This window comes from Alosa sapidissima, chromosome 1 (genome assembly GCF_018492685.1).
Source record: "Alosa sapidissima isolate fAloSap1 chromosome 1, fAloSap1.pri, whole genome shotgun sequence".
Lineage (NCBI taxonomy): Eukaryota > Metazoa > Chordata > Actinopteri > Clupeiformes > Clupeidae > Alosa > Alosa sapidissima.
In genome coordinates, this window is record NC_055957.1 from 44,840,333 (window position 1) to 44,861,606 (window position 21,274).

Below are 21,274 nucleotides of genomic sequence, written 5' to 3' on the forward strand. Positions count from 1 at the left end.
TTATGCTTTACATGAGCCTTAAAGGATTTCAATTAAAGTTATTTCACTGTGAAACCAGTCTGTTAGAATTGTTTCATGTGATCAGTAATGGAGGCTGAAAACCACTACAAAATAATCCATCCATGTTTCCTTAACACTGAGCAATGTGGTGTGTGTATGGGTATTACCATGACAGTGAGGTCTTTTCTCAGTTTTTCTTTTTAGGAATGCAGTGATGGTAGGTTAAAGAACTGTAGTTTTTAAAAAATATATAGGCAAATAAAACAAAAATACTGCAATTTTTCAACTGTTTTGTTTTCTTTCCTGCCCCTTTTTTTAGCGAGCTGCTCCTTCCCAACATCGCTCTGCTGTCCGGGCTGTAACGACTCAGCAACCGTAATGGCTGCTTTTGTGACGAGTACTGGCTCATTCCCAGAACTGCTGTTCTGACTACAATCAGACTTGTAATTCTTCTTGTAAGAATACAATATGCACTTCAATATATTGTGGGAATGTCTGGGAGTGTTTCATTAATCATCACTATTTTATAAAAACCCTTTACAAAAAATCCAATGTAGTGTCAACTGAAGGCACTCAAATTCTGCTAATTATTAGTAATTGTCTGTTAATTTATAACAACTAGTTACATATAATATATGGAAACAGAAATTGTTGTTGTTAGGATAAGAATAATATCATTCTTATTTGTATAATATATTATTTATGTACAGTTTCACAAACTTTACTTGTCTCTGCAAGATAACTTCAACCAACCTGACTCTGCCAGATGGATTGCTTCGCATTTGCTCTGCATATCCATTTGGAAACTTTCCGTTGGAGAACGTTTGGGAAGGGGCGAAAATATTGGTTAGCTGATTGGATAAACCATCTGTCTATCACCACCTATGTTGGTGACAGATGGGCCAATCAACCAATCAGATCAACGAAGCGTTCTTCTAATGCCATCTTTTAACATACAAGTTAGGTTAACGTTTTTAAACTTACCATTTGTATGTGACATGAACCTCATCAACAACAATCCCCACCAAGTTTTCATGGTAGGCTACACTTCTGAAGAAAGCATATTCCTTCTCGTTAAGTAACTAAGATTCAGGGCTACCAACAGGGGCGGACTGGGACCAAAAATCGGCCCTGGCATATTTGGCCCAAGCGGCCCTCAAATCGGTCGGGCACACCTAATTAAATACAAAACCTTTGCATTACCCTTAAATATGCATATATTTTCAACTGTCATGGAGCACTGAAAGTGATAGGCCTCATTTGCTATCACTCTAACTGATCAGAGGTAGCCATGGAGTACATGATCTCCATATTCAAGTAGCCTAGGCTATACAAGCAATTATTAAAGAAGAGTTTCTGCTTGAATTCAAAGTATCATTTCAAATTATTCAATAGGCTACATTTAAAGGTCACATTCACTGAGAAACCGTTTAATACTTGTTACTTTCAAAATACTTTATAAAAGATCGCTAATGTGTCGTCATCATGACGTATTCCCAGTGGTGAACGCAAAGCATTTTGGGAATCCGCGGCACAAACAACAAGTAGGAAAACGCGCCAGACTTGATTGCTGGGAAGTGTTCAAGATGCCGTCTACCTGCTGTGTTATAAACTGTAATAGTCGTTCTCATGATAGAAGTGGAGTAAAGCTTAAGAACGGAATTTCCTATTATCGTTTTCCAGCGTGGAAAAATAATAGTACAAGCCATGTTTCAGAGGTGACAAAAAGGCGACGAATGGCATGGATAGCAGCAGTAAGGAGGCCCAAGATTCGATAACAGTCCGCCACACATGATGGTGTGTTCAAAGCATTTTCACAAAGGTAAGTTACTTATTCTCTGTAAATGTTATGTTGTGGGCAAATAACCAGCGTTTTTTTTTTACTTAACCAGACCATTAGATTTGACATTAGGCCAATGTTAACTAGCATGAAATGGCTAGAAAATTAGCTTTCCAATGTGCTAGCGTAAAACGTAACCTTAACCTTAATCAGTTTTAAATGTTGTACATGTAGGTACATAGCAATTTATTTGGTGACTGTTTGCAGGCAAACCTGCTTATGAAATGATTGAGTGTGATCCTGACTGGGCCCCTTCCCTGTACCTCGGCCATACTGAGGTCAAAGTTACTAACACAGACCGGTTCAAGCGGCTTAGGAGAAGAGCGACGAGGTCACAACAACCGCAACCCCCCCACAATGGTCCTGAGGCTGAGTTCGATATTGCTGCACCTTTATACCCAGGTAAATCTTAAAATAATACAATATATGTTATCCCCTGTGTATAGCTAATCTGGATTCCTTTGGAATAGTGGTTGTGATATGACAACATTTATTTTTATTGTTACTGTCAGACAACACTACATCTGCAACTGAGATGGAAGGTCTCGTGAATCCACCCCCATCTCCGGGCACTGTCCACACCGGTCCTGAGACTGAGCTGAATGAACCAGCACATTTGTTCCCAGGTAAATATTGGTAACAGACGCAAGTAGATTCAATATATTTTATGTCCAATGGTGTTTCTATCTAGACAACGGATTGAACCTAAGTGTAAGTACCTTTCACACAGAGTTGTAGCTTTTCTGACTCAAAGGCCAATCATTCTAGGAGGTCATTAGGCATTTGGCATGCTAATGTAACAGTCTTGAAATACTCAGCAGCTATCAGTAACAAAAGTATGGTGTGAAAGTCACACCCCTGGGCCGTTCTTCAAAACTGTCATTTGGATCAAAGTAATCCAGATTCATAAATCCCATGTCTTGATGTGTGGAATCAATGATTTCTTTTAAACTGGTCCCTGATCACAGATGCAGAAACATGGAATTTTCAAATCGGGGCCCTGGGCATCAGGCAAGTACAGAGATTGACAATTTATTTTTCTTATTGTTATTACAATCAGACTACTCTGCACCTGTGGCTGAGATAGAAGGACAAGAGACTCAGCCCCTACCACCAGCCCCAGACAATGCATGCAGAGAGGAAGATATGGAGACTGAAACATCAGGGGATGCTGGTGCTCCAATGGGGAATGCAGATGAACAGCAAAAGTGCACCAAGTGTGCCCTTAGAACCAAAGAAATAATCCGTTTGCAGGAGGAGAATCGAAAACTGAAGGGAGCGCTCTCCAAAAAGGCCCTGGATGAGAATTTTCTCAAAAACAATGATTTAAAGGTGAAGTACTACACTGGCCTTCCATCTTTCAGTCTGTTGATGGGTGTGCTGATGCAAATCATTCCCAGTCTACCAAAAACAAAAGAAAGAAAACTCTCCCATTTTCAAATGCTCCTCCTGACCCTTATGCGCTTAAGACTTGATCTGCCTGTCGAACATGTTGCACACCTCTTCGACATTAGCCGACATACCGCATACAATCTGTTCTTTGAGACCATCAATGTACTGCATGCACACCTCAGTCCTTTGGTGTACTGGCCAAAGCGACATTGTATACAGGCAAGCATGCCACATCAGTATGTAGAAATGTTTGGGAATCGTGTTACTGTCATTATTGACTGCTTTGAGCTTTTCATTGAAAGGGCACAAAATTTACGTGCAAAGGCACAGACATATTCAAACTACAAAAGCAGGTACACAATGAAATATCTCATCGGCATAACACCACAAGGTACTATCTCTTTCATTTCCAAAGGGTGGGGGGGGCGTGCCAGTGATAAGCAGATCACCGAGAACAGTGGCTTTCTTCAGAAGCTCTCGTCTGGAGACCTTGTGTTAGCGGACCGTGGATTTGATATTAAAGAAAGTGTTGCCCTTGTGGGCGCTACACTGAAAATACCTGCCTTCACCAGGGGCCACAGCCAACTTAATGCAAAAGATGTGGAAGAGACCAGGAAGTTAGCTCATGTTAGGATCCACGTGGAGCGAGTGATAGGGTGTATGCGCTCTAAGTTCAACATATTAAATGACACAATACGCCTTGGATTTGTGGTGCCTTGTGAGGGGGAGGATAAGACTTTGTTGGATAAAATTGTGGTTGTGTGCTGTGCTTTGACCAATATGTGTCCAAGTATTGTTGGGCGGTGCTAGCGTAGTGGTTAAGGAGCTGGGCTAGCGTGTAGTAGCCTAAAAGTTGTCGGTTCAATTCCCGGCTTCCACCGTTGTGCCCTTAAGCAAGGCACTTAACCCCAAGTTGCTCCGGGGACAATGTAATCCCTTGTATTTGACATATGTAAGTCACTTTGGTCAAAAGGTGTCTGCTAAATGTAATGTAATGTAATGTAATGTTGTGAAGCCGTCATGTTAGAATTATACACCATGCTCACATCTAATGTAAATATGCACATGTAAATATATATATACATATATAAATATGTTTTGTTTTCCAAAAGATTTTGTAATGTCACTAAACATGTAATGATTTTTAGCCATCTCTGTAAATAAAATGCACAAAGACTGAATTGAATTCTGCCTCCTTTATCTGTATTAAGAAAGAATTGTGCTCAGTGTTCTTTGGTTGCAAACACAATTGCATAACTTAAAGTAGTAACAACCAACCAACTTGTGCAAGCATCGCATTGCCATGACTCTTCTCTGGCTGGTGCGCTGCTGAGTCCTACGCAACCTAAATTGAACCACTGTATAGGACAGTTCTGATTATCACAAGCAACCATGTCATCAAACTCTTCAGGCTGTCTGCAAAAGCACCACAAGATTCAAGATTCAATAATTTATTGGCATGAAACTCGAACACACAGGATCACCGTTGACATAGGCAGATTAAAAGGGGGACACTGCTCACAACATACCTGGATGACAGGTCAGGTTACCACAACAGTCTTTTCACATGCCCTTCTTTTGGGCTGGGGGGTGTTACCTGGCTGCAGTGTGGCCAATGGTGTTTTGATTGTCTTTTTTCGTGCTCGTTTTTTGTTTTTGTCTGTGGGCTGTGAATCAACTAATGGCACAGGTAGGTCAGCTGAAGGGGGGGTGCTGGTAGGGGCTGGTGGGACAACCTTGTGCTTGGGTGTTTTACCTGGCTGTAATGTGGCCAATGTTTTTCTGACTGTGCTCTTCTGTGCTCGTTTTTTGGGTTTGTCTGTGGGCTGGGAATCGGCTGGAGGCACAGGTAGCTCAGCTGAAGGCACAGGGGGGTGGGGGTTGAGTGTAGTGACGGGCTACAAGCTCAGGTAGGACAACCTTGTAAAAAAAAGTCTGTGCTGTTGGCAAAAGTGTCTCCCATAGTTCTACGTCAGGCATGACACGCACAGTTGCAAGGCTTTTGGTCGTCCAAACAACAAAGTCACAGAACTGTGACTCGGTGACAAAGATCTGAGTTTGTACCTGTTTGTAGTACTTGTGGGTCTGCTTCAACTCCATCCTTCCTTCTGTGAACTGCAGACAAAACTCCTTGTCAGTACATGCCTGTAGAATGTTATGGTGCTTGTGCTTAAAAGGGCATTTAATCTCCACACATCCTTTCCCGCAACATGCACAATGCACAAGTGCGTCAGGAGTTGCGCCTATTTCAGGGAAAGAAGGGTTGATTATAAATCCACAGTCTTCCACTTTCATGTCCCTGTGCCGCAGCTCCGTCTGTGTGATGTAGGAGACCCTTGCCGTAGCCTCTTTTTCTCTCCCCCATTTAATGGCCTCTGGGCCATTGTCAGTCTGTCTCAGTGAAGGTTTCTGTGGATAGCACACCTTTTGCACAGTTGACTTTGCTGGTCTGGTTATGGAGGTGGAGACAACAGCGTGTATGATGGAGGCGGTTATCCTTCCAGCCCGTGTGCTGTGCCATATGTCAGACTTGTGCTGCTGTCTTGTGTTCTTTTCCAGTGCAGCTGCCTCTGTGGCTGTCACTGCCACAAGGTGTGTCAGGCCCTCACAGTGTTGAAGCAGGACCGACAAGTCACAGCCATCCATTTGTGGGTCGCGAGGACGCAGCAGTGACTTGGGCAGGACACATGGCTGAATGGGGTCAACATAGAGGTGGCAGAATTCCTCCATTACAGAGCACAGTCCGGACCTGTGTGCATGCATGAGTTCTGTGAGGGGTTTTAAATCAGCAAGTGTCTTCTGCGGTAAACATGTGCCACCTGAGCGGGTCCGGATCTTGGGTGCTGTGCTGGTGTCTCCACACACTGACCGATCAAGTGCCTTTTTTCGGGCAGAGCTTGTTGTAAAGTCAATAGTATGGCCAGGCACTCCCTGCACTTTGGTTATATTGGAGGGCAACACCCAGTACGCTTCAACATCTGTTGGAGTCACATTTCCCCGCAGACGCACAGTTGTATCGATCTTGTACAGGAGGGCTGCCACATGTGCGCACTTCTCTGCCACACCAGCCATACAAGTGCAGTGAGCGCTCTCCACTTCCCCACATGCTGTAAGTATGACCCATGGCTGTAGGGGCTTCTGGCTGAGTCGCATGGAGTGATTCACCTAAGACCATAACATCATTATTAATAGCTTGTAGAGAAATACAAAGCAGTACTAGCAAGACACAAGAGCTATTTGATGCATGCAGCCAATCAGGGTACAATGTGGTTGAAAGTGGGCTGGGGATGGATGGGCTTACCTGCATACTACACTGTTTTGTCCACAACACCAGTAAACTCACTCCCTTCAACACACTGCCCCCAGCCCCCACATGTAAACCATTCATCACCTTTACATTATTCATCCCTCCCCTCTATCTTAATGCAGCCCATTATCATAATATCATAATCATACAGTCAGACACCCGCCAAAAGGCTCATGCACCAGTAGCTCCAACAACAGTGTTTTACTAGAAATCGCTTTTATTAAGAGCAGTAAACGAGTCATTTTTTTCACAATTTACCATTTAACATATGCATGATGTGTTTGTCTTAGTAAGTTACGTTGGTTTGTTGAATTCTGACTGCATGCAGTTAGATGAGTGAGAACGAGGAGTGTGGTGCTTAAAACATTAGCATAAGCTTACCTTTGAACGGGCGACAGTTTTCTGCCCCACTTTTACCATCTCCAGGTCCTGGACCCACCCATCTGTAAAAAAGACCTGGGCCTGCTGCAGCGACTTGAAGTTACTGAAAACTTCGTGCGTGTACGCACTAACACTTAATATCATGTAGTTGTATATATATGGGTGCTGGAAGTTGGGCAGCAGGTTGACGTTCCCTGACCAGTCGCTATGCTCATAAGGATCCAGTCCTTTGATTCCCTTTATTTTTTCGTCATACCTCGTCTTTGCATTATGATTTAGTTTAAGGCGGTATGGTCCGACAATGTTTTCTTTAGCCCGCTGCATTTTGTAGGATTGTATTCTGATATCACGCTATTTTTTTTATTATTATTTTCATGCTACAACACTGGTCTGTTATGCTAGCCCATGTAAACGAGCCAAACATTCCCATAATTATTTGCGTTCTGATGACGTTGCCGTCCATTTGGTCACATGTCTTAGCGATCTCTATCATAGACATAATATACATAGACGCCGCATCGACCGCTGCTCCCTACTAGCGCTGACGAGATTTGGAGCCGCCATCTTGGACCGGTCATCCACTCCACTCAGTGTAATCTGTTTGGCCGGTGCAATGAGCTGTCAGCACACTTAATTAATCATATCTCACTGAATACCGAACAGATTTTCACGCGGTTTTTTTTGCTGCAAAGGTCATACATGTAGCTATGATACAGGCCACATTGTTCGAAAATACAAAATACAACCAATAGTACGGTAATGTTAAATCTTACTTGTGAAAAGTAAATCCCCCGAGTATGGTCCGCCGATTTGAGCAGGAACATGCTGCACAGTGCTGTCATCTTGTGTTTTCTGCTGCAACGCAATGAGGAGTATGACCGGTCCAAGATGGCGGCTGCATTTCTTGTTTCCAGCAGCCAATGCGGCGTCTATGTATATTATGTCTATGATCTCTATCATAGACATAATATACATAGACGCCGCATTGGCTGCTGGAAACAAGAAATGCGGCCGCCATCTTGGACCGGTCATACTCCTCGTTGCGTTGCAGCAGAAGACACAAGATGACAGCACTGTGCAGCATGTTCCTTCTCAAATCGGCGGACCATACTCGGGGGATTTACTTTTCATAAGTAAGATTTAACATAACCGTACTATTGGTTGTATTTTGTGAATAGAATATTACCAGAGAGCTGAGAAGGAGCAATCTGTGATATTACTGTATGAAAATCGTAGCCATCTAGCTAGGCTATGTTTACTCGGTGTTCACCCGGCTATGAACTGAGACTTGATAAGTCATATTCCATAACACTGACTTAGATTACAACTGACACAAGAAGGCTATTGTAGAAATAAATCATACTAGATTTGGCCGGCGAATTTTACACAAGTGGCATAGACTAACCTATTGGGCAATCGCTAGCTGCTACTTGTAGCCTAAGTGTGTTGGTGTGTAGCCTCACTATTTCCTGAATAAAGTAACTTTTCAATAGCTCAACTTCTTTATTTATCAAGTAGCTTAGCCAGACAAGCTACACTTTTCTTGTCATGTGAAATTAGCACAATTTAAAGTAGCTTCCTATGTAGTGAACTAGCCTACTGCTGTGTTTGTGTTAGGCTACTAATACATTTGACTGGGTTGTAGTTTTGTGTAGTGTTTTATTCATGGCAGAGTAACTGATAGTTTAGCTCACTAAAATTTCGAAGTAGCTTGCCCAACACTGTATTATTCACATGTCATTTACCCTAACAAGAATAAGATGCCTCTCAAATTCCTTTTCATTCATTTATTTATTATTTTGTATCTCTCCAGAACAACTGCCTTGTTCAAGAAGACTGTGAATGAACTGAACGGTCTCCTCACACCCCTGGAACTGAGGAAGGTGCTCTTCATTGCAGTACTGCAGGGCATCTGCTACACTGTGACTGAATGTTTGATTTATGAGCTCCACCTTCATCACCTGCATTCGCCACTCTGTGTCCTATTTTCCCATCGTCTGGTTGACTCAGTGCTTTGAGCGGCTTGTCATGTCACATATCAAAGCCATTCTCCCCCCCACCCTGGACCCCTTCCAGTTTGCATACCGAGCCAAGCGGTCTACAGAGGATGCAATCTGCTCTGCCCTCCACCCAGCCCTCACCCACCTGGAAAAAAGAGACTCATATGTGAGATTGCTGTTTATAGACTTCAGTTCTGCATTCAACACCATAATACCACAACAACTCATCTGCAAACTTGACAAACTGGGACTCAGTACCTACCTCTGCAACTGGCTACTGGACTTCCTCTGTCAGAGGCCCCAAGTAGTACGTGTTGGCAACAATACCTCAAGCAGCATCACACTGAGCACAGGGGCCCCCCAAGGCTGCGTGCTCAGTCCGCTGCTCTTCACCCTGCTGACGCATGACTGCACTGCAACCTACAGCAACAATCACATAGTGAAATTTGCTGACGACACAACTCTGGTGGGTCTCATCACCAAGGGCGACGAGACTAAATACAGGTTGGAGGTCGACCATCTGACCACGTGGTGCAGGGACAACAACCTCCTGCTGAACGTCAGCAAGACCAAAGAGATTGTTGTTGACTTCCGGAGAGGTCACACCCAACACCTGCCACTGACCATCGACGGTGCTGTGGTGGAGAGAGCGAGCAGCACCAAATTCCTGGGGGTGCACATCAGTGAAGACCTCTCCTGGACCACCAACACTGCATCACTGGCGAAGAGAGCTCAGCGCCGCCTGTACTTCCTGCGGAAACTCAGGCGAGCAAGTGCTCCACCAGCCATCATGACCACATTCTACCGAGGCACCATTGAGAGCATCCTCTCCAGCTGTATCGCTGTGTGGGGCGGAAGCTGCACTGAATACAACAGGAAAGCCCTGCAGCGCATAGTGAACACAGCTGGAAGGATCATTGGTGCTTCACTCCCCTCCCTGAAGGACATTTACACCACCCACCTCACCCGCAAGGCGACCAAAATTGTGAGTGATGCAAGTCACCCCGCTCACAATCTGTTTGATCTACTGCCCTCTGGGAAGAGGTACAGAAGCCTGCGCTCCCGCACTACCAGACTCACCAACAGCTTCATACACCAAGCTGTAAGGATGCTGAACTCTCTCCCTCCTCTCCCCCCTCCACCCTCAGCTACATAACATCCTGGACATTGGACCCACAATGGCCGCCTGCACTACTCCACTTGCACACTTGTACACTTTACAACTTGGTGTTGTTGTCCTGAAAACACAACACTTCTGCTGCTCTTACATAACTTGCACCACTATGCCACTTTCTTTATTACTTAGGTCAAACAGAACTACCCAAGCCTTTTATTGGCCTGACTTTGCACTAGTATTTTATTGACAATTTCAACCAAATTTTGCTGCTCTTATTTTTTCATTATTATATGTGCCCTCTTATTTACTTATTTACTTACTTTTTTGTTTACTTGAATGTTATGTTTGTCTGTGGACTTAAATTGGAAAAATATGTCTTGTCTTCACCGTGGGATAGTGAGAAACGTAATTTCGATCTCTTTGTATGTCTGGAACATGTGAAGAAATTGACAATAAAGCTGACTTTGACTTTGACCTTTGACTTTGACTCAGTCCTCTTTTATGGAGTTTACCCAGTTTACTATGCCATCTTATTTGCCCACCTGCTGTCTGAAGCACTTTTGTTCTCAGCCAAAGTGTACCCAAGCAATTTTAGCAAGGTGGGAACATACAAAATGACATGCACCAGTTGTCGAAATCATAGAACCAACTGCATGACGGTAACTCTGTCTTACTGAGCCTGTGAAGACACTCCCTGATTCTTTACTGATTGCAATGAACGGGTTGATCTTAGCAGTTTCTAAAATGTTTCTTAATTCCTTTTTATTTAATCTCTTCATTGGGGCTGGAACCTTTCTGTGAACTGTAAATAACAGATGCTGTTGATGAACCCATTGACACTGTACAAGTGACAAGTCACCTTTTTGTCTTGAATTGATGAACTGTTACACTTACTATGCCAAACCAATGTCTGTTTTTAAGGATCAGAAACAAACCTACAAACTTGCACTTTACAATATTTATGGAACTTGTCTAACAAATGCTGTTGATATTGAACCCAGTTACTCCATTTCCTTTATGCCACACCAATGTCTGTTCATCACTTTATTTTTGATGGCACTGAACTGAAAATGTTAATGGATTTTTTTCTGTAAATTTAACTCATTAAAACTTGTATCAAACCAGTTTTTGTCTATGCTGTCAAACGTGGATTAATTATGTTCCCAGTTTTTATATTGGATGTCATCACTTTATAATATATCATATATCAGAATATTCTATTACTGTTAAGCCCACTATGAATATTAAAATACACACAACCATGTTTCCTGTATCATACAGCTTTTCTACTGGGAGGTTTACAACTTATTCTGAGTCAATTTACCCAAGTTTGTCACTAAACCACATAGGCCTACTTGGAATACCCCTCAGATGTCTGAATGGCACTGATCTCACTTAAATGTTTATGGAACCTTTCTGTGGACTGTGAATAATGCTGTCGATGGAACTTTTCTGTCAACTGTGAACTATATTTAACTCATTAAACTTGTATCAAACTAGTTTTGTCTATGCTGTCAAACATGGATTATGTTCCCAGTTTTGATATCGGACGTCAGGTCACTTTATATCATATATCAGAATATTCTATTACTGTTAAACCCACTATGAATATTAAAATACGCTAAATCATGTGTCCTGTATCATAGCTACATGTATGACCTTTGCAGCAAAAAAAACCGCGTGAGAATCTGTTCGGTATTCAGTGAGATATGATTAATTAAGTGCGCTGACAGCTCATCTCACCGGCCAAACAGATTACACTGAGTGGAGTGGATGACCGGTCCAAGATGGCGGCTCCAAATCTCGTCAGCGCTAGTAAGGAGTAGCGGTCGATGCGGCGTCTATGTATATTATGTCTATGATCTCTATAGCTCACTCCAAGTTGCATATGCATGCTGCACGTGAAAATGATCTTCTACCCCCATTGCCCGCATTAGCCAATGAAAGAAAATACACTGAAAAACAAGCGAATCAGAAAGAGCCCTTCCCAATGAGGCCGAAGGGAAACTGATTATTCATGGCCTCGCCCACCTTGGCTTGTGACCGCCTACAGGAAGACTGGATGATTTTGCGGCTAGGGGATTGTCTCTCTGCAGCTAGTAGGAGCTAACAGCAAGTTGCCAACATGGCGGGAAAAAAAATCGTGCCTGTTTTATTTTTTTGGCAATAACACATCAATGTTGCATGTCTTGCCTTAGAAACATGAGTTGAGAAAGAAATGGTTCGGATTTATCGTTGGAACACCACCACCGAAGTAGTGCAACATTAGTTCTGTGTTCCAATCATCTCGACCACACTCACTGCCTTAGAAAGTGGTTTTGCATCGATGTTCTGAAAACCTGGTTCTGTACCGTCATGACGATCGACCACCAGCTCACAGGCTGTAAGTACAAACAAACTTTTCCACCTAACGTCTGTTACAAAATAGCATGTTCATATTCTTCACGTTAGCATGCATGAAAAGGTTACAAGCTAGGCTTAGGCTAGCCTATATTACAGGAAGCTACACCAGGCACGTAACTGAAGTGTTCTGTTCGCGACGTGTAAAATCAGAGAATGCCTAATAGGAAGGGCTCTGGTAAAATCCATTAGAGGAATGGTCTATTTTCCCGAACGTAGCCTACAGGCCACTAACACGCCAGGTGTAGCTACTTCCATTGATTAGGCCTATTGGAAGCTAATTGTTGCAGTACATAAAGCGAACGGAATGCTTCAGTTACGTGCCTGGTGTAGCTACACTCATAAGAAACTGACCACACCACCCAGAGATTTAGCTTCTTGAACCTATAATCTTCTAACCTAAGCGTTAAACCACAAATAATAATATTAGCAACAATATTTTATGCTCAACTAAGTACAGGTATTGTTCTAGTCTAAACAGGGAAAATCAAAAACACAATACCCCTGCACTATTAGGCTAAGTTGCTATCACTAGAGCTCAGGTATTTACACTTCAGTCTAATTTATGTCTTCTTGCCATTATTACATTGACATACAATGATGTTTTGTTTGATTACTTGCTGTTTACTTAGTGTTTTGTATGTCTTCCAGAGCACATCCTCATGTCAGGCTACACAGCTTTCTAGCCTACATTAGGTCATCACGTTAGAAGCAAAGGTTTGTGATCTAACTTTTATTGTTGTGCTAGTTAGTTTCTAGAAGTCTTTTTCTAGTAGGCTAATACAGGTTCTTATGTGCTCGTCAATGTTTTGGAAAGTCAATTCATGGGTTTCTTCAGGTCACTTTCCACAGGTGTATAAAATCAAGCACCTCGATTATGAACGCAGACTGCATGGTGCTTGATTAATACACCTGTGTAAATGGACCTGATGAAACCCATGAATTGCATAACAGATAGAATTGATATTACGGAATGTCTTCTTGTGGGTGTGCTACTTAGTACATCATACACCTTACCACAGTCACTAAAATATTTTTGTTTCCATTGTGCCAGTACAGTTTTGTGAGATAGTGAATGTCCTGTGTACTATTAGTATCTTGTAACTTGACAGTAATACACATTTATTTACTTTAGGTACCCAAACAGAATACTTCATGAAAAGTATGAGTATTGATACAAGCACTTCGGATACACCATGGGCATGGGGGCCTGCTACCTCTACTGCCATCAAGCCTGTTCATCCAAGGCCAGCTAGAAGACCTCGGGTTGATCAAGAGGAGGAGGAGGATGAAAGCGACATCTCCACAATAACACCTGATGGCTCCACCTATGGCCCAGCGCAATCAAAGAGCAATGTAATAAAATCATCACAGCCAACGAATGTGTTTTGTGTGTTGTCCCTTCGGATCCCCAGGACAATACAAGCCGAAACAACAACTCAGACCTTTTTCCCTAAATATTCCCAGCACTATTTTACAAAGGATCTGTAGGCCAGATGTCTGCAAAAAGAGGACATTGTTAATTCTGTGCATAGTTTGGATGTTCTTGTTTTGTGTTTGCATTATTTTAATAGACTGCAATATTACTATTTGTCAGTGTTTCACGGACCACCTAGCAAAAAAAACAAAAAACAGTAGACCTACTTCAACAGTATATCACACAATAGGCCTTCTTACTGAACCACCTTGCTTATTATCTTTGCACCTTGCTTATGGTGTCAGAGGATTCGTATGATTTAAACTGGCATAGGTTACATCAGTGTTCCAGAACTGTTTGGATTTACATACAAGTTGGTTCAATATTGCAAACAACTCATCTATTATATTTTACCACATCTACTTGTGGAACACTTGAGAGAGCTTGCGGACCACACTTTGAGTACCACTGCTGTATGTAAATATAATAAAGTTGTTTATAGACAATTGACCTGTTTTGTATGTTTGTTTTAGGAGTTTCATCAGTTTTTGTCCCTTTTAAGCTAAAGGTTTATCTTACCTTTCATATCTTCTGTCTCAAGAGGGCCATAGTCGTCATAGTCGAATGTTTAGTGCATTTTGAAGGGAGTACATTATGCTAAGGCAGACTGGTTCTAATCCTGGGTACAGGGTCATACAGACAACAGGGGTACTGGTGTTGCACATTTTTCTAACCACATGACCCTGACGAAAAAGTAGTATAGGAATCTTATAGTATTTGGGACAAAATATTATAGTAATCTTATAGGAATAATTGGGACATACTGTAGAAGTACTACTAATAACTCTATAATATCCTGTAACCGCTATAGTTTTTCTATAGTAGTCTTATAGGACCTATAGTATGTCCAAATACTATAGTATTCCTATAAGATTACTGTAATATTTAGTCCCAAAATACTATAAGATTCCTATAGTAGGCTACTTTTTCTGTCATACGTGACAGAAAACAACTTGAGTAGGCTAACCTCTGCCAATGTCAGGCTATCAAAGCCATAGTTCTCATTACCGGAGAAGTCTTGCAGCACACATTCTCTGCTTCTGTAGGCATTCTGGTACAATTCCAGCAAAATATAGCTAGGTAGGCGTGTTTGCATTTAGATCTATCTATATATTGGGCTATGACCAAGTGGTCTTTCAATGATAGTATCATGGAATTCAAACCATAACTATCTAGCTATTCCGATAGCATTAGCAGGCTAGGTCAGTGGCTAAACTGCATTTAGGGTGCTTACCTGTGTTGTGAAGTAAAATATCTACTAGGAAGATTGCAAAGACTTTTGACTGTGTAAAGAAATAGGTCTTTATTTTAAAACGTTTCCAACTGTTTATTACTTGAAAGCAAGATGACGATTGTCACAAACGTTTACCTCTTTTAGGAGAAATTTTAAGCTGACAGGCAATTGTTACCATTCTATTAAACCAACGTTCACCGACAAACGGTCAGGAAGCGGTTCTTCTTCCTACTCGAATACTAGGATCAAACACATGAAGTTGTATCTCCGAAGACATTTTGTGCAACAGTTTTGACTCGAGTTTTAGCCAGGTTTTAGCACTGTAAAGTTGAATATGGAGCATAGCACAGGCAGAATCGGATGAGGACGCACTGGAGGAAGCGTCACAGTACTGTTAGCCAATCAGAGGTGAATTCATTAGCATGTCATTAATATTCATGACTAGAGGCGAAATCCAGTCGTTCCTCCCCGCCCACCTTCCCCACCAAACTAGAACAGCATGAAACAGACGCAGGACAGCATTTTTTCCACCAAAACCGGCTCACAGGGCATTCATCAACACTACAGACCACTGCAAAATTGATGAAAAAACGATGAGATGAGACCTTTAAACTATACAATGCTCAACTGACAGCAGCACCAAACAGTTACTGAATTTGCCTACGTGTAAAGAGCTAAATTACCTAGATTGTAGTTGAAGTTAATCACTGTAAGACAACTGAAACAACACAAAATAAATAGGGCTGTTGCTGGAAATATTTAATTCCTGTAGGCTATACCAGTGGTTTTCAAAGTGGGGGCCGCGAGCGGGTGCCAGGGGGGCCTCAGGAAGTTGGAAGGAAAAATAAAAGAAACAAATAAATACATTTGAAAAATGTAAAATATACCTTTTACTATGAGGGTTGTTATACAATGCCATTAGAATAATTTGTTGCATATCTGAACATTATATTTTTCATGATAATGACTGGGAATAATAGTAAAGTGATAGCTCTCATATAGCAGAAAGCCCCAAATGCAATTTTTACACACTGTGTGCTCTATCGCGAAGTGCTTGTGGCTAAAATAATTATTAGGATTAGCTTAATGTATTTTTACATTTGCCGTAGTATTGTCGATGGGTTTAATAACACATCAAGGGGGTCCTTGGCCAGAACCTAGTGGTATTTGGGGGGCCTTGTCGTGGAAAAGTTTGGGAACCCCTGGCCTATACTACATTGCTGGTACATTTTGGAACATTATAGCTACATTAAATAATTATCTTTAATGTCTTCCAGTAGCCTATCGTATAGGTTACCGTATATTAGTTGGCTTGTGCATGAATATGACTTGATGTTTTGTAGCCTACATTTCCGTCAGTCTACAGTCTTTTAGCCCATCTTTACCATGATAATTACCCTTCCAAGATGCTCTACTTATGAAAAAAATGTCTCCATTTTCATAATGGAGACATTGATAAAGGGCTAAGCCCGAAACGTTTGTTTCCCAGTTTTTTGTCTGTAGACTTGTTGAAAAAACCTCGGCTCTCAATACAAATTTGTATTAGAATCAAGCCCTTGAGTGCGCCTCTGCTTTTTTTCTACTGACTACAATCAGACCTGCAATTCCTCTCGTAAGAATACAATATGCACTTCAATATATTATGGGAATGTCTGGGTCCTGGGAGAGTTTCATTAGGAATATTTAATTATATTAGGCTATATTTAATTGTCACTAGTCATCATTACTATTTTATAAAACCCTTTAAAAAAGTCATCTGAAGGCACTCAAATTCTACTAATTATTAGTAATCGTCTGTTAGTTTATGACAACTTAGGCTATAGAGCTAATATATGGAAACAAAAATTGTTTCAGCTAACCACTTCTGCAATCACAACTGAAGACCGCACCTCAACAACTTCCCCACTTACCAGCAGTAAGTCACCAACATCCCGTTCAAACAGTGTAACGACTGAAGAACAGAAGCAAAAAGGTAACAGGAAGAAGTACAGTGGCTTACACTTTGATTAATTTGAGTGATGTGGTCTTGGAATTGCTTCAGTAATGTTCAAGTGTTACTGATATCACAAGAAAATCACAGAAGCTGACTCACACATCCATTTCCACTGAAATGCCTCCATTAGATCCCACCAGAGTCATCATGAAAGTGAGGGGCAACCTGAACACACACAGGGGAGAGGAGACCGTAGGCCTTGCAGAGAGTGAGTTACAGGCCATGCTTATCAGTGCATCCCTAAAATATGCTTCATTATAAAAATGAGTGCAACACATTTTAACATTAAATACTGTAGTAAATTGAATATTAGATATCAATTTAAAAAGAGGCTCATGCCAAGTCTCTATCTCCAAGTACACAAAGATGAAACATGATTATACAAATATGTATACAATGCATGGGTGTATTGCAGGCTATGATGTTGCCTTCTTCCTCATCAAATAATGAGTGATAAAGAATATGAAATGGAGATTAGCCTCTTAGACTCTTGTAATCACTATCAGTGTATGACAGAATTATTATCCATCCATAGGTCATATTAGAGTAATTACAGCTATTTACAGTATATTAGGGTAATATTGATTGTTGGATAAATTTACATCATGACATTTTTTCTCTCCACAGCTGGGCGTTTCTCTGGAGCACACGTTTAAAGAGCACTGTGTGGACTGCACCGTAGGGCTACAGATTCTGAGCCACAAGGCGATCACTAATGATTCTTAAGGGATGCCTGTTATAAACATTCAGCAGGGTCTGAAAAGCACAACCTTTTTGAACTAACATAAATATCTTTATATATCATATCAGTGCAGTAAGCTGTTTTTTCTTATAATACTAATTCAATAAACAGTATTAAATTGATGTCGACTAACGACTTACTTAGGTCTACAAGGTCTATTTATTGAGTGAATAAAAAGTCATATATCCAAAGGAATTGTGGCTATTCAATTGTTGGACTAGCAACACTAGGCCTATACATTTCTCACTAGGTGGTAGCAACGAGCTTCTGCGTGACTTGACTTTCTAGAATAAAGGCAGGCCTAGACTTTTAAGTGTTTAGTTAGAAAGAAAACATCATAATAAGAATTGGACTGGAACATTGAAGACAAGCCGCCGTTACAGATAGATAGATAGATAGATAGATACTTTATTGATCCCCAGGAGAAATTCAAGTAACATAAGAGAGGGGATGTTAAATGAACAGCCTATAGATTGGCCAATTTTCTTAACAACAAAAAAAAAATGATACACTTTTCTAGTCAAAGTGAATTTATTGTAGGCTAGGCTACTACTACCCGAATTATTTTTGCATGTCCAACCATTTGATTTCACATTTTTGATTGCCTAAAGTAAAACAAAATAAATTAGAAACAGGAGCTGAACATCTCACTCACCTAAGCTCGTTAGGCGGATCCCTTGATCTTTAGCCTAATATTCGGCAGGCGAACAAACGTTCCTAGATATAGGCTACCATGGTCAAAAGAGGCTATGGATTCATTTCCATTGTGGTCTGAGATAGCACTCGATATCGCCATGGGGCTCGCCATCACTTCAAAGACACGCGGAAGGATAGATCAAATTAGGATAGGTCGGGCTCATGAACTCAGGATGCTCCTTTTGACCCAGGAAATTTGGTGTCCTCGTGTCTGGCTGGAAACCTAGCAGTCACTTCAAGAAGCTGATCGTAACATTCCCAAATTTGACATGAGGATTTAAAACTAGAATGACGACTCTGTGCCTTCTTTATTCTTGGGCCTAGGCTACTCACTTTCTGAAAGCGATTTTGGTCTGAATGAGACCTTAAACTCTTTTTTGGCCTTCAAATAGGGAATGGACACATGTTGTACCGATGAGATCTTGTAACATATTTTTGATTAGTTAAAAAATGACTCAATGTGTTTTGGCTCTCGTTCAAATCGCAGGGACGCACTGGCTCCAGGATGGCCCCTTTTCCCGGGCAACCGTCAGCTGATGGATTTGCCCACAACTGATTTACTGCAAAGCTTCCATAAAACGGGATAGCCCACTCACTAGGACTATCTCATGTCAAGAGAGTAGGCTACATAGAGGCGCTAGTAAAAGTAGTAGATCTGAAAAGCTCCAGGTTGTTCGCCCGTTACTTCACATTATGCAGTTAGGTTTCTGCTCTCCGCGTTTCCCTACGACACCGCAAGCTGTAGGCTATGTCGTGATAATCAAAAAAGTATGTCCTCATTAAAGGTCTCCCCTGGTCCTGCTAGATGCAATTTACGTTAATTCTGGAGACCGATAAAGTCGAAGGCTCACTTTTCCCTCATCTCGTTCTGGTTTGAAACAAAGATCATATGGGGTCAACTAGAGGTTGAATTCAGACGAGCTATTGCTATCCGACTGTAGACTTGGCCCATTGATGATTTCTGGATTCTACAACAGTGAAATTGTTCAACTCCCTTTAAAATGGCGATTACAACCACTAGGACTACCAATGAGAGACCAAACAGGGATGTAGGCACGTGTTAGTTTCCCCTTCATGTTGTTTCTCCTCGGTTTTACTTAACAGGATTTATAATGGGCCTATGATCATTAGTAGCTTAATAATTATGTACATTTAAAAAATGCCCCTCCTTAAAATAATATGATATCTGTAAATATGCCTTTAATCAGCTAAATGCATAAAATAGGCCTATCACGCTAAGGAACAAGCAACATTAAATTACTGCAGAATCCTGATAAAAGATCAAATCGAACATCCTTCATGTCTCTGTATCTTAATCCAGTCCAGCATTTGGCTCTGGGAGGTGTTTGCAATGGAGTTAATTTGCTCACTCTCCTGCATGTGTCTCTGATGATATCAACCTTCTGTTGTTCCACTCCATTAATCTGTCCACTTCTGCCATCAGACACAAACAGGTTTCATTTGCTCTCATACTGTATTTGTCTTTGAGTTTCTCATTTTCAAAAAAAAAGATGATGGGGGGAAGCATACATTTGTAATTTTTTTCATTCTTTAAAAACAAAAAAAACCCAGAGAAATCACTTGCAGAACTCAAACTTATTTTTTTCTACCCCTGGCTCCTTGACTGTCAAAACATCTCTTGTGCTCAGAGGCTGTTCTCCTCTTCAAAGTAAAACTTCTCCTCCGAGGAACCTGGGTTAAATTTCGGGGCCGCCGGGTCCGCTCCCAGGAACTCCTCATAGGGCTCCTTCTTCGCCTTGTCCTTGTGCAGGAAGCTCCTGAACAGGGCAAGTGCCAGGAAGGAGTAGAAGAACATGACAAAGAGGATGTAGAAGTAAGCATTGTCGTAGGAATCCCTTGCCAGGGTCAAGACGGTGGCCTGGGCTGAGACAGGTGTCGTCGCCGTGCCGTTGGACTGTGGATCCTCGCTGCCCCTCTCCAGGATGACCTGTCTGCATCGAGAGAGCAAGGCCAGCAGGATTGTCTGGTTCATGGTGAGAGCTCTGAAAATTTCCCACTCGACGCTGCTCAACACAAAACACTCCACTAAGTACAGAAAGCACCAATGTGATGTGCAGTTGTTGTTGTTGCCCATGCAAAGTAGGGAGACATGGGCACCACACAGGTCTTGGTGATGTGTGGGAGCAGCAGGCAGGGAGAAGTTAATGTCTGTGTGCCACTTTGGGAATGGAATGTGCTCTCCGGTGCTGCCACTCAACAACACCCAAGATAAAGAAACATTTCCCAGATAAAGCCACTCGCAGCCTGCCCTGAATATGTCATGTGTTGTTGTTTTGTAAATTCAGTGTAGTTTAACATGAGTGACATATGCTGGGAAGGTTTTTTTTTCTGAAAATTGTAAAAAATCCTTTTCTTTATTTGTTAATTTTTGTCAGATTTGTAAAAGTGCCAGAAACTACTAAAACAAAACCCAGCTGATGAGATCCCCTTCAACTTTCATGTAAGTGAGCACACACAAACACACATTATCCCTGCCTCTAGTCTACCCCCACCCTGACTACTACCCCAAACACACATCCACTCACTCATTCACTTCTCTCATCCTTTCTCTTTCTCTCTGCCTCCCTTGTATAATGTTCCCTTTCAGAAGCCCGACCTTTCTCCTGCATGCCCGTCTGTCCCTCACTGCACTGGACACTGGAGTAGGAAGCCCCCTAGTAACTCTCGGACTGTC

General features: G+C 41.7%; 1 protein-coding gene and 1 long non-coding RNA gene across 3 annotated transcripts; both read left to right on the top strand.

Moving 5' to 3' along the window:
• The first annotated feature begins 323 nt into the window (after positions 1 to 323).
• Positions 324 to 17,347, top strand: LOC121710024. The gene is made up of 3 exons (XR_006032081.1): positions 324 to 455; positions 17,003 to 17,120; positions 17,272 to 17,347. It is a non-coding gene; the product is annotated as an uncharacterized LOC121710024 (long non-coding RNA).
• On the top strand, positions 1,464 to 4,057 carry LOC121709990. 2 transcript variants are annotated; one of them, XM_042093763.1, is made up of 4 exons: positions 1,464 to 1,822; positions 2,048 to 2,242; positions 2,353 to 2,466; positions 2,901 to 4,057. In XM_042093763.1, the coding sequence occupies exons 1-4, from the start codon at positions 1,792 to 1,794 to the stop codon at positions 4,040 to 4,042; spliced, it is 1,482 nt and encodes a 493-aa protein (XP_041949697.1). In that variant the 5' UTR covers positions 1,464 to 1,791; the 3' UTR covers positions 4,043 to 4,057. The 2 variants fall into 2 exon arrangements, with proteins under 2 accessions (XP_041949697.1, XP_041949707.1); XM_042093773.1 differs by lacking the exon at positions 1,464 to 1,822 and having other exon boundaries at positions 2,203 to 2,238; positions 2,350 to 2,466.
• Positions 17,348 to 21,274: the final 3,927 nt, after the last annotated feature.

Bases quoted from the DNA above. Each gene is read 5' to 3' on its own strand.
- LOC121709990 (XM_042093763.1), top strand. From the start codon at position 1,792: ATGATGGTGTGTTCAAAGCATTTTCACAAAG. The intron at 1,823-2,047 runs GTAAGTTACTTA...GACTGTTTGCAG, and splicing joins TTCAAAGCATTTTCACAAAG to GCAAACCTGCTTATGAAATG. The intron at 2,467-2,900 runs GTAAATATTGGT...TATTACAATCAG, and splicing joins ACCAGCACATTTGTTCCCAG to ACTACTCTGCACCTGTGGCT.